At 39.6% G+C, this 13,072-nt stretch overlaps 1 protein-coding gene and 1 non-coding gene across 2 annotated transcripts in view; both read left to right on the plus strand.

Annotated features, from left to right (window-relative positions):
* Positions 1 to 13,072, plus strand: part of MPP7 (MAGUK p55 scaffold protein 7) — a 223,598-nt gene that overhangs the window by 46,194 nt on the left and 164,332 nt on the right. Inside the window, 1 exon segment of the mRNA NM_001100347.1 lies at positions 9,462 to 9,616. Within this exon segment, the coding sequence (NP_001093817.1) occupies positions 9,580 to 9,616 (37 nt within the window). The 5' untranslated portion in view covers positions 9,462 to 9,579.
* On the plus strand, positions 4,541 to 4,621 carry MIR2285P (microRNA mir-2285p). Its single transcript, NR_107750.1, has one exon. It is a non-coding gene; the product is annotated as a microRNA mir-2285p (primary transcript).

Below are 13,072 nucleotides of genomic sequence, written 5' to 3' on the forward strand. Positions count from 1 at the left end.
TGGAAGTAAACAGCCTGTTGCCTCCATGTTACTACAGGTCAAGGTGTCAGGGTCCATTGGAGAAGTCATGTCGTCAGGTGACTCAAGAGCAAGGGAGGGTGTGGATCTGAGAAGGACAGCTTTCTTATAAATAAAGAGGATAAAATAAAAGGATATCAAGGGGAAGACTAAGGGAGTGGCGACTGAGGGAGTGGCGAAGCTAATATTTGGGCATCTGCTATGTTCTCAGTGCTTCAGATGTTTTTATTTAGTCATCACAAGACATAATGAGTCCTAGAAATGATTTCTGTCTGACACTTGAGCGGACTGAACGGACGGGATTAATTAAGAGTGAAGAGATGGCTTGTGTAGTGTGGTTACCATCCTGCCCCTTGGAGTCACACACTGACGTTAGAATCCCCTCAGGCTGTGGCTTAGGGCAAGTGGCTTAGAATTATTTCCTCATCTGTAAGACACCGATAACAGTACATGTTATGAGATTATTGGGGAAATTAAATGAGACATGTTGAGCATGTAACCTAATGTCTGAGAAATTGAGTGCATTCCGTGGTGTCTGTCACTCACATTTATATATGTGTGTGTGTGTCTGTATTTTTTTCTTTGGTTTTACTGGATTTCCCAAGGTCTCACACCTTGTGAGCTGTGCATGTAGGAATGGGTAGAATCAGGGGACTGGACTGTCTCCCACAAAAGCCTGTCTTCTTTTCACTATAGGGCCTTAAATATTTGCTAGATTAGAGGAAATGAGAAGTAGAGGGTGATGAAAGTGTGATTGAAAAGTATGCATAAAAGCTGTCATGTGTTGATTGGCTCCTCTGGGTTAGGTGTTTTACTTATGTCATTGCATCTAATCTCATTTCGTTAAATAGCCTGGCCAAGATTTTGGAGTCCACCTGGAAGGCAGAGCTGGGCTCTTGATCTGAGGTCTGTCTGGTGTCCAATCTACCCTTTCATCTTTAGTCTGTGCTGTCTCCCTGTATGTAAAATCATGAAGTTACACTGACTTTGAAGGATCAGGTCAGAGTTCTGGAAGCTCTTGAGCCCTTAGCAGGTTGGAGCTGGTCACACACAGAAGCACTTCTGACTGGGGGCTATTTGCAGTTTTAAGGGAGGTATGGTGATGCAGGCGCCAGCCTCAAAGAAGTCTAGTGGGGGACATAAGCCCAATTGATGTGTCTTAATGGTCCAAAATGGCTGGTTTCTCCAGTAGAGAGGATTTAGGGAATGCTGATGGAATTTTGGGAAGGGTCTGGAATTGAGAATTAGTCAAGGAAAATGGTTGCAAAGAGTTGGACACGATTAAGCGACTTAGCACGCAAGCACACACATGCAAGGAAAATATAATTCAGAAATTATCAGTTCTCTCCTGCCCCCACCAGTTAGAGGAAAGAGTTAAATGCAACAAAAAAGTGGTTAAAAGAAAAAACAAACAAAAACAAACAAAAAAAGTGGTTGGTTCATGGTTGATGATGTGATCTTGAAGACTGTCCAAGATTTTTTGGTTGTGTGTGTGTGTGTTGCTCAGTCATGTCCAACCCTTTTGTGACCCCATGGACTGTAGCCCGCCAGGGTTCTCTGTCTATGGAATGCTCCACGCAAGAATTCTATAGTGGGTAGCCATTCCCTCCATGGGATCTTCCCGACCCAGGGCTCGAACCCAGGTTTCCTGTCTTGTAGGCAGATTGTTTACCATCTGAGCCAGGGTGGTAGAAGATAAATATAATGAAAAAAGGTCATCATTGAAAGAGAGGTTTTACTGTGGGGGTGGGACCGAGCACAGCTGGAAAGGCTGCTGGGTTTCCTTGTGGACCATCTGAGAATAAACACGGGCCGTGGGGCACTGGTTACGGTGGATGGTTTGGGTCACCTGGAGTGGGGTCACAGCTGGTGAGCGCAGTTCATTCCTTGTACCTGGGCAGATGGGTGAGTGATAGGCAGTGCCTCCCATGAGAGCCCTGATGCCCCTTCCAGCAGGTGACCTGGGCTTCTGTGATTTTCCTGACAGCCTTGAAACCTGGGTGTCCTCACTTGGGGGTTAGAAAGCAGTGTTTCTTACATTTCCTCTTCTGAGTCATCAAAGGTTTATGTTGTGTTCATTTGCTCATTCGTGTCCGACTCTTTGTGACCCTATGGACTGCAGCACGCCAGGCTTCCCTGTCTTTGACAGTCTCCTGGAGTTTGCCCAAACTCATGTCCATGGAATCAGTGATGCCATCCAACCATTTCATCCTCTGTCATCCCCTTCTCCTGCTTTTAGTCTTTCCCAGCACCACAGTTTGAAGGCATCAATTCCTCTGTGCTCAGCCTTTTTTATTGTCCAGGCCTCACATCCGTACATGACTACTGGAAAAACCATAGCTTTGAAAGGTCCGTATAGTCAAACAAACCTTTGCCTACAAAGGTTTATAGGATGCTTTCAATGGGAGCCCTCTTTTCTGTGGCTTTTGTATGTTCCTTTCCATTTGTGATATGTTAAGTTTTGTATTGCATACCGATTGAACCCTGGTGACTTGATAAAATGTGAGGATGTTTTAATTTTTTTAAGTGTTCCCCCTATTTTTTGCTTTCTGCTTTTGGTTATATGAAGCATAGTTTCATACATATGACACCAAATGCATTGTCAGTGGTAAGCATATTTTTTTTATTGTCTTATGTTTACTGACAAAATCTAAGATTCTTGGAATAGACAGAATTGAAATGTGATTTGGGTTTCTGATTAGGAACTGTGTAGTCTAAAATTTCATATCTTTTATTTTGGATACATTTCTGCATAACAAAAAATTGACAAAAATTTGAACTGACTTTTTTTGAATACTTAAAGAATAACCAATAAAATTGTTGCCAGAAATCATGCAACTCTTGATGTGTCACTGACACATAGGGTGTAATGTGTAGGATACTGCCAGCAAATCTGCCCCTTTGCTCTCTTGGAAATAAATTTATACTTGGGAGCAGGGTCACACGCAGCATTTGCATATTGTCTGTGTTGAGCCTGAGACCACAGAGTGTAAAGTGTTTACTGTTTGTGGAACATTTTTGGCTGCCTGGGCCATGTGGAGCAGTTCTCAAACTTTGGGGTCTCTGGACCTTTTTACACTCTTAAAAATTATTGAAGACCCCAAAGAATTTTGTTTATGTATATTATATTGATATTTACCATATTGGAAATTAAAACAAATTAAAAAACATGGTTTCAGTTCACTTAAAAAGAAGAGTACTAAACTTGCTGCTTGTTAACATAAGTTATGTTTTTATGAAAAATAACTATTTTCCAAAAACAAAAACATGAGTGAATTGAAGATTTCTCTAAGGCCTGGCCGAATTGGAGACAGTTACGTTCTTAGATCTGCATCTACTTTCCATTTTTGCTCTTTGTTTTGGTTGAAGGATGAAGACAAACCAACCTTGCTCCTCCCTTTCCCAGCCATAGATTTGTGTATTTTAATAAGCTGTTGAGTTAATCGTAGCTATTCTGTTACTACAGCTGATCCTGGAGCAGTGTGAGGTTTAGGGACGATAGGCATCTATGAAGTTGAAAATCCACTTATAACTTGTAGTTGGCCTTCTGTCTCCATGGATTCAGTCAACTGTAGATCCTGTGGTCCCTTTAAATCTGTGCCAATGGCGCCACGCAGATCAAACCCCTTGTTGTTCAAGGTCAACTAACTGTACATCACAGCTCGACGTGTGGTAGTTTCAGGGTTGCAATATGGAATCTGAAAATATATAAATAGATGTATCATACTGGGACTTTCCAATCTGATGGTATATCCTGCATAATGGATCTTTTTTTAAACAATATAATTATTTTTAAAAATTTATTTATTTTGGAGAAGGAAAATGGCAACCCACTCCAGTGTTCTTGCCTGGAGAATCTCAGGGACGGGGGGGCCTGGTGGGCTGCTGTCTATGGGGTCGCATAGTGTCGGACACGACTGAAGCATGTGTTGGGTCTAAGTTGTGGCATGTCAGATCTTTCACTGCTGTTCTAGTGTTCTCTAGTTGTGCTCTGAGGGCTCAGTAGTTGCAGTGCGAAGGTTTAGTTGCCCTGCGGCGTGTAAAATCTAAGTTCCCGGACCAGGAACTGAAACTGCGTCCCCTGCCTTGCAAGGTGTATTTTTTTTTTTTTTAATACTTCATCTTGCTTTTATCAAAATGTCTTAGAATAGTTTAGGTAGAGTATCTTTTTAGAGAAACAGATTAACTTTTAAAAATTCAAGTTTAATTTATTTCCTTCACAAGGTGTATTCTTAACCACTTTACCATCAGGGAGGTCCCTGAATGGATCTTTTATTCACACATTTTAAAAATATTATGCATTGAAAATTTAAAAAATATACTGGTTCACTATCCAAAGGTTGAAACACAATATAAAAAAAAAACTCACTTTTGTGCGTATTTCCACTGATCTTGGAAGAGCCTGGAGGTTTGCGGATGCTGATGTACCTGTACAGAGTAGGAACAAGTTCCAGGATTTTGGTTAACACAGTGCCTTGGAAGGCGATGACAACCATAGTGAACACAAGTTTTATAAAGTTCTACTGGGTTGGCCAAATTGTTCATTTGGGTTTTTCCGTAACATCTTATGGAAAAACTTGAGTGAACTTTTGGGTCAGCCCAGTATTTTTATGCTTGAATGTTTACACTTTATCATTAGCAATACCTCAAGGGTCAGTTATTACTTTTACTACTTCATGAAGGGCATTCTAAAGTCAGCCTTTTTGTTTGCTTTTTTTTTTTTTTTAATGAAAGTACTTGGCAGGGAAGAATACTCTTCCTAACTAGGATGAATAGTTTCTGTTTGGTACTGTTATGTTGGTTTGTGCTGAGGTACCAGTGGTTTTATCCACCAGTGCTTTTCATCATTCGTGCAAATGTCCACACAGTGCAAAAGGCGAATAACATCTTTATTTTTATGAGTGTAGTTTGATTTCAAAGAACGCCTGTGAAAGGATCTGAGAGACCACTGGGGTCTGCAGACCGCACTGAGAACTGATGGCATAAAAGGTTTAATGCCATTTTCTGTAAGCAGATTAATGCCACTTATCTACATTGCTTCCTTTATTTTCTAACAATTATAATTTATGAAAGTTTGAATAATGTAACAGATACCAGTGTGCTGCTTGCATTGGCTAATGCAATTCATACATCTTTCAGGTAGAATTTTTTTTTTAAATGTCAGATTTGTTAAAAAAAAAAAAAGTTTACTCTTTTTTTCACTGTATTAGGTTTTGAAAGTGTAACTTGAAAGTATTTGTGATCATGAAGTAAATTACAGATGGATTACCGGCCACAATTATTGTCTCTTGAAATTATGAGATATTATTATGATTATTAGTTTATTTATGATGACAGTTAATTAAACATTTTCATGTTCTTGAATACTCCTCCAAATAGGACATGAGTTTGGAAAATTAGGTCTGGCACTTGATTTCCTATTTATCTGTGTTAATAACTGTGTATAAATGTGTCTATGTAACCCTTTCTGCTTCTGAAACCCTTGAGATTTCCTAAGTGATAAGAGTGATGAAAGTGCCCTTTGTTTTTACTACTTTCAGTCATACCTTTATGTTAATGGGGTGACTTTTGGGAAGCCCTTGTGGTTGGAGCTGGTTACTGGGGAACCAGCCTTGATTGGAGGGTTGCAAGTTTCAGTCCCACCAGACGACCTCCTGGGAAGAGAGAGGGACTGGAGAGTGAGTTCAGTCACCAAAGGCCAGGGATTTATCAACCATGCCTGTGTAATGAAACCTCCATAATAGCCCAAAAGTGTAGGGTCTGGAGAGCTTCGAGGTTGGAGGACATGTGGAGATCTGGGAAGGACGTTGCTTCTGGGGACAGCATGGGAACTCCGCTCCCTGCCCCACACACCTTACCCTGTGTGTCTCTTCTCTCTGACTGTTCCTTATTCTTTCCTTTTATAACTAACCAGTAATGTAATAAGTGGGCTTCTCAGGTGGCGTTAAGTGGTAAAGAACCTGCCTGCTAATGCAGGAGACACAAGAGAGGGCACGAACCCTGGGCTGGGAAGATTCCCTGGAGGAGGGCATGGCAACCCGCTTCAGTCTTCTTGCCTGGAAAATCTCATGGACAGAGGAGCCTGGTGGGCTACAGTTCATGGCGCTACAAAGAGTCGGACATGACTGAGCACCCACCCTCAATCTAATAAGCAAATGTTCCCCTGAGTGCTGAGGGCTGAACCTCAGGGAGTTGTGGGAACCTCTGATTTGTCAGAAGCACAGGTGACAGGTGACAACCTGGATCTGATATAAACATTAGAAGGGGGCTCATCTTATAGGACTGAGCCCTCACCCTTTGGGGTCTGGTGATGTCTCCAGATAGATGGTGTCAGAACTGAGTTAGATTGAAGGACACCCAGCTGGGTCACAGGATTGCTTGATGTGTAGAAAACCACATCGGGTGTCAGAAATGAAATAGTGTTGTAGTGAAGTATTGAGAGTAGAGGAGACACACAGGAGGAGTGTGTGTGCACATTAATAAAAATTTTTCAGATAATTATTTCACTGGATGCAATGAAGACATTTTTTTTTTTTTTTAAATGGAGATCTTAGAACGCTTTCTGCTACAGATACTTGCACTTCTGTGGTTGACCACTAGATGTCACAAGAGCCCCGGGAGCCCCTAAAGGGCTGCCCAGGGCGGGTAGAAATTGAACATTGTAGGCTCAGGACCTTCACATATTTCACTGTTTCCACATGATCGATGCCAGCAGAACCTGATACAGTGTGATATATAGAAGCAAGGTATGACTGGAATAATGAAATTTCAAAAATAAGCCCTTTTAGAGGAGGGTTGTAATAGTTCTGTTGGGGATTGTAAATGTTTCAGGTGCACTTGACACCGGTTTCGTTCCTGGCGTTCGGGTCTCTCTTTTTTGTTTTTTATGGAAAGATGGATTGAACTTCAATTTAAGAATATTCGGTAATCCCTCTCAGGACATACTGTAACAGCTGGTATTTTTGTGTTGTAGTAAATCGATTCCATACAACAGTCAGTAATAATCACAACTGGGTTCTGACAAATTCCAAAGCATTTTCAGTAAGTTTAGCCAAAGAAAATATCATGATTACTACAGAAATTTAACTCAGTTTGAAAGTTAAACCCAGCAACTCCGCTTCGTTCCACAGAATATTAACCATTTTCCCCGATGAGATTTTATCAAGCCACTTATTTTTTTTATTGATATACTTGTATATGTTCTGAGAACATAATTACCTTGTAGCGTATATTTCTTAAATAATACATTTTTGGAAAAAATTACCTTGAGTGTTTACTGTGAAATAAAAGGTGAGAAATGCTACGATAAAATCTTCTGTCTATGGCATATGTGAAAGGCTGCAGCATCAACTCAGAAGGATGTTTTGATGTGAAATGTAAGGTGGTTTTTAGTTTTAATAGGATGTTTGTTATAAGCATAAATCGATTTATTATATGCTGTATCTGGTTTATGAAATTAAAACGTTGTAAATTCTTTAAGGCTTGAAGAAAGTTGTAGTTTGCATGGTATAGATTATGTAGTATGTGTATTTCTGTAGTTAGATAATCTGTACCATACAAATTGTGATTTATGGCATAAAGAACTTAAATTACATACATACACACTATAATAAATACCTGCATATATACGTTTTGTCCTAATGGTAGAAATATGTGTGCATACATTTTACAAATTATAACCGTTTTTCCTTTTCTTCTCAGCAGCAGAACAAAAGTTTACTAATTGAATGCATTTTTAAAATTACGTATGGTCTGTTTTTTATTTTCTTTGTGTTTGAATAGAGGAAAACTTTTATGTAGTTGAATCTGAATCTGGATTGTTAGGATAGCTTATGAAAACGAAGCAGTGTTACCTTTTAAAATTATTAGGGAAAATAGCTTCAGAGATGTGGGTTAATGAAACTTTGATTTTCCCTTTTTGTCTTATTTTTAGCTTAGTGATTTGTATTTTCACTTGGTATTTAAAATAACGGCCACCACATTTTTAATTAACACAGAGAGGATCTCTGTATGGATTTGTATGCATATTTTCACCACGTTAACCTTTGTAACATAAAACAGAACTCAAGACACTGCACCCGGTTACTTGGTCCAAGATAGTCTTTTTGATGGTGAATATTTTTATACTAATATTTACTTTGATAATTAAAAAGCTAATTTAGAAAGCTCTAATAGAATTTTATAGTCTGGGTTTCTTCACGAAGAATTTGGCAAGCTCATTTTCTTTATTCTGTAATGTGAATCAGCAATTTAAACGCTTTTAAGAATTGAAGTGAGCCAGTTTTTCAAATGTTTACAGTATCTGTTTTTCTTGTTAATATATGTTAAAATATGCTTTTAAATCACTGATCTTGCTTTATAGAGAATGGGGTGGGAGGGGAAATGCACTAAAAAGTGAGTTTAAACCCATTGTGTGGTTCTTCTGATTTCTGAAAAATGTAAATGCAGTGTATTTTCCGTTATTAGGCAGCTGTGGTCCAAATTTAAACCACATGGCCTCCTTCTAGGTGTCAGGCCAATGTAAATTTTAATCTTGCTACTTTTATGTTTTCATTTTATAATCTCATTACCTGAATTTAAAAAACCTGGTCATCATATTCATTGTTTGCAGGGTGCTGTTTTGTATCCTCTGGCTCATTGGAAGGTCAAGCAACTCTAAATTGCCATTATCTTCATTTGCACTTAAGGAAATTAAGGCTTAATGAGGTTAAACAACTAGATCACAGGGCTAGCAGGATTAGAGACTGAGCCAAACTCTAGAGCCCTTGCTTTTAGTTATTATACAATAGTGCCTTTACTGCTTATTTGGGGATAAACATTAGTGAAAACAGTTATTTAAAGAATCAATATTTTTCAAGATCCAGCAAAGCTTAGTTTTTACTACAACAATTTATTTTCATTTATTAGCTTGGATTGTGAGGTTTAGTTTAGATTATCGACAGTTCTGTAAATCTAAAATGACATCTTGCTTTAATCCGAGTATTCTTTCAAGGTCGTTTGTGATCTTCAGTTAGCAAATTTGCAGTTGTCGTATTAGGATGACCTACTTAAATTAGTTCTAAGTTGTTGACAACTTACAGACTCTTTTCTACATTTAGAAATACAGTTTAGAATTCTAATGAAGGGGAAGAGGTTTAGAATGATACTGGCTTACAAAAGCTTCCTTAAGTCCTCCATCTGTGCCGTCAGCGATTTTTAAAGCAACTATAAAAATCTTTACAGAAGGCTTGACACATGCACGAAGAACTTGCGTGTTTTTAATTAGAAGTCCCACGTCAAAATCAAAAACTCTCCCACTTCCTATTTGTCTGTGCTCTCTAGACGAAACGGTGAAGCTTGTGATCTCATAATGTGTTGGGATCAGCATTTTGAATTAGTTACAGCAAGTTGCAATGTAGTCATCCTGCCTCTTCTGTTTTTTAATGTGTTCCTTTTCTTTGTAGAAACCGCCTGCACGGGGACACACACATCTCGGTAGTCGGCCCGGGAGTGGCTGCAGGGGTTGGCATCTCGGCCGCCTTCCAGGGGAGTGAGTTGGCAGCACCGGCCGGGCTCAGCATCATGCCCGCACTGTCCACAGGCTCGGGGAACGACACAGGTACAGAGCCCACAAGGGCGCTTCCCCTCCCATCCTTACAAACATCCTTTTCACACCGAAAACCCGCATTGCTTTAAGCCAGTGCAGACAGGTCATGCTTGTTGTTCTGTAACCAACGCCAGGGCCAACCTTGGCTTTCCAGGATGAACGTGACCTCAGGGCGTGGGCGGAAGTGGCTTTCTCCGGGTAGTGACGGCTCCTACCGATGCTCTTGTCCTCTCCTGCGTTTTGGAATAATGTCGTACATTTACACTTTTTTTTAAATTAAGTTTTTTAAAGATACAGAAGAGTGTGGACAGTTTCATGCTACTCATATTACCCTCTGCTCCAGTTTAATCATAACTATGAATTTCTTGGGCCATATTTGCTCAGACCTCTCATTTTTTTCTCCACGCCCCCTGCCCCCTCCTCCCCGTTTTTTTCCGTTTTCTTTCTTCTTGTCTAGAGATACAAACTGTTCTGCAGTTGATATATGTCATTAAAGGACTCAATTAAAACAAATATTTCACCTTGTTATCAGTTGTAAGAATTAGTGATACTTAGAATAAAGATTTCCAAGAAAGGGAAAAAAGCTCACGCATGTAGATATGTGTGAAATGCCCTCCTCTGCTCTAATTCAGGAGGTGGGGTGGGGGTAGTCAGTGCCCCTTTTCTGGAATTCCCCAGAGTTAGCACTTTTAAAAAAATGTAAATTCCTGGACCCTCCTCAGAATTATTAAAACAGAATGTAACTGGGGTTGGGGAGCTATAGCTTGCATTTTTTTTTTTCAGTTGTCTATTTTTATTGAGAGTGAATGGGGGCTACTCTCTAGTTGCGGTACGTGCGTTTCTCAACATGGGGGCTTCTCTTGTGGTAGAGCACAGGCTCAGTGGTTGTAGCACACTTAGGTGCTTCCTGGAATGTGGGATCCTCCTGGATCAGGGATCAAATGCATTGTTCTCTGCGTTGGCAGGCAGATTGTTATCCATTGTACCACCAGGGAAGTCCGGCGTGAGTTTTTAAGACCACTCAAAAGCAGGGGTGGCAATGTGACTATGAGGGATGTTCTTTGTGGCACTGACCACGCTGACTTGGTCCCAACAGCCTTCTGCAACCAACCGAGACCTGTCTCATCCTGGACAGGTCCGGGCACCATAGTTTCAAAAGAGCCAAATCACAGATGTGATTTTGTGTTGTGTAGGTTACCCTGGCCTTCTCATTTGCACTGTGTTCTCAGGTCATTCTTCGCTATTTCAGGCTGAGATATTCACTTTGGCAAATTTTGTCTCCTCTTTATCCATCAAGAGTGATGTTTTTCTACTGTGATTTATACTGAGCATTAGTTTTCCTTAGGAAGTGATTTTGATTTTTAAATTGCATGAAAATCTTTTTTTCTCAAGACGTGAACTTGGAAGCAGCTCCTTTGGAAAAAAAAATTTTTTTTTTCTTTTCAATTTTTATGTAGTCCCACATTGTGTTCGACTATATAAAATGAATGATTTAAGTTTCCGTAGTGGTTTGGGAAATTATAGATAAAATTTATTTGAACCATAAATTTACTACAGTTTATGTAATGAATGAGTTTTATGCTTTGCCATTCACCAAAAAAATGCCTTAGTTTAATTGAATGCAAAATATTTTTGTTGATTACACCTTACATGGGGAATGATTAAAATGGAGTATTTATAGTTTAGGCGTCAATCATAAAAAAATACCATAGGCTGTTTAGAATGGAGAAAGGATACTCCCAGGCCTGCTTGGTGCAAACCTGAAATGCTGCTGTGACACACCTGGCTTTGCAATATTTTTTTGCCCAGCATGTCCCAGCAAGGTTGACACTGGGCAGAGGAGACTGTTACAAGAGTCACCGCGGTCAGGGGCGCCCCAGGGTGTGGGCACCTGTGATGTGCTGAGGTTCCCTGTCCTTCCCTGTAGGCCACATGCCCTTGGCCAGTCAGGGGTCATTGATACTGTTAGCAGGTTGCTTAGCAAGGAGGTTGCTGTTCTAAGTCTCCCAGGGAACAGAGTTAGCATAGCTGAAGGCAGACCTCATGCAAGAACAGGGGAGGACTCACAATGACCCCAGTGCTCACGTGGGGAAATACTTCCTGTGTAAACTTCTACCACTTCTTCTTTCTCTGAAACAGTTAGTTATACAAGTAACGCAGAAGAACATTCCTGCTGTCAAAGACACACAGATAAAAAAGGAAAGAAATCTTTTCAACCACTTTTCTCCCTCACCCTCCATGTCCTTTTCTTTCTGTTTGATGAGTGTCCTGCAAGAATTTTCTGTACATTAAACACCTACATGCATATGTACGTAAAAGTGTATGTACATAAATAACATTGTTTTGTCTTTTTTATGTTTTAATCACAGATTTTATCATACTCTGTGGATTATTCCATAGCTTTTCTTCTACACCAAATAATATGTCTCAAAGAGACATATTTCTATGAGGTGTGTGTGTATATATATGCCTGTATATATAGATATATGTATATCCTCCAATTTCTTTTAAGTGAATGCATAGTTTTTCTATTGTGTAACAGTTTAACGAACCAGACTACTCTTAATGAAAGCCCTGGTTTTGTTACTTTTGTATTATTTTAGGAGAAAAGATGTATGCATTTAATAGATGTTGCCAGATTGTTCTGTAGAGGGGTTGGACCACTTAACAGTATATGGACATTGCATTCAAAATCATTTCCGCTGCGTTCTTGTCAATATTCAGTATTCTATCCTTATAATTTTTACTGATCTGATGGGGGAAAACAGGGTGTCTTAAGTGTGAAGTGTGCATCAGTCCTGACATTGAACACTTTTTTAATGGTCATTTATTCCTCTGGTTGGTTTGTTCATATCCCTTTCCCATCATTCTATTGGTTTATCACTTTCTTATTTATTTGCAGTATCTCTTTATTTGTGTTTTGGATATTAATCCTTTGGGTCATTTTAGGTTGAACACCATTTTTCCTCATCAGTCATTTGCCCTTTTTTTCTGCCTTAAATAGTACCATTGTTAAATAGAAGTTGAAAATGTTCATATGGGCAGGTATATTCTGAATGGTGAATGCTTTTTTCCTTCTGCTTAAGAAGACCTTTCCAAGAGGATTTCAAAATCTTAATAATTAAAAAAAATTGTATTTACATTATTTGGAATTTTAGTCCAAACTAGTTGGACTAGTTGGACATGGGAGGAGACAGGGATCTAATCAAATCTTAACATATTTCCCTGTTGAAGAACCAGCAGTCTCTATGTGCCACCTACTCTGGAGGAGAGTGTGCCCTGCCCCCTTTCCTTCCGGGTGAAGTATCCATGTAAGTTGTTTGAAATAATTTGTCTCTTCTCTCCCATCAGTTTATTCAGTCTGTATCAGTGTGGATTCTTGGATGTTTGTTTATACTTTGGGACATCACCCAGTTCTACTTCATTTATTTGGTGGTTCAGATTGCCCCAGCTTTGGGCACAGGAGCT

The sequence above is a fragment of the Bos taurus genome, chromosome 13 (genome assembly GCF_002263795.3).
Source record: "Bos taurus isolate L1 Dominette 01449 registration number 42190680 breed Hereford chromosome 13, ARS-UCD2.0, whole genome shotgun sequence".
In the NCBI taxonomy this organism is placed as follows: domain Eukaryota; kingdom Metazoa; phylum Chordata; class Mammalia; order Artiodactyla; family Bovidae; genus Bos; species Bos taurus.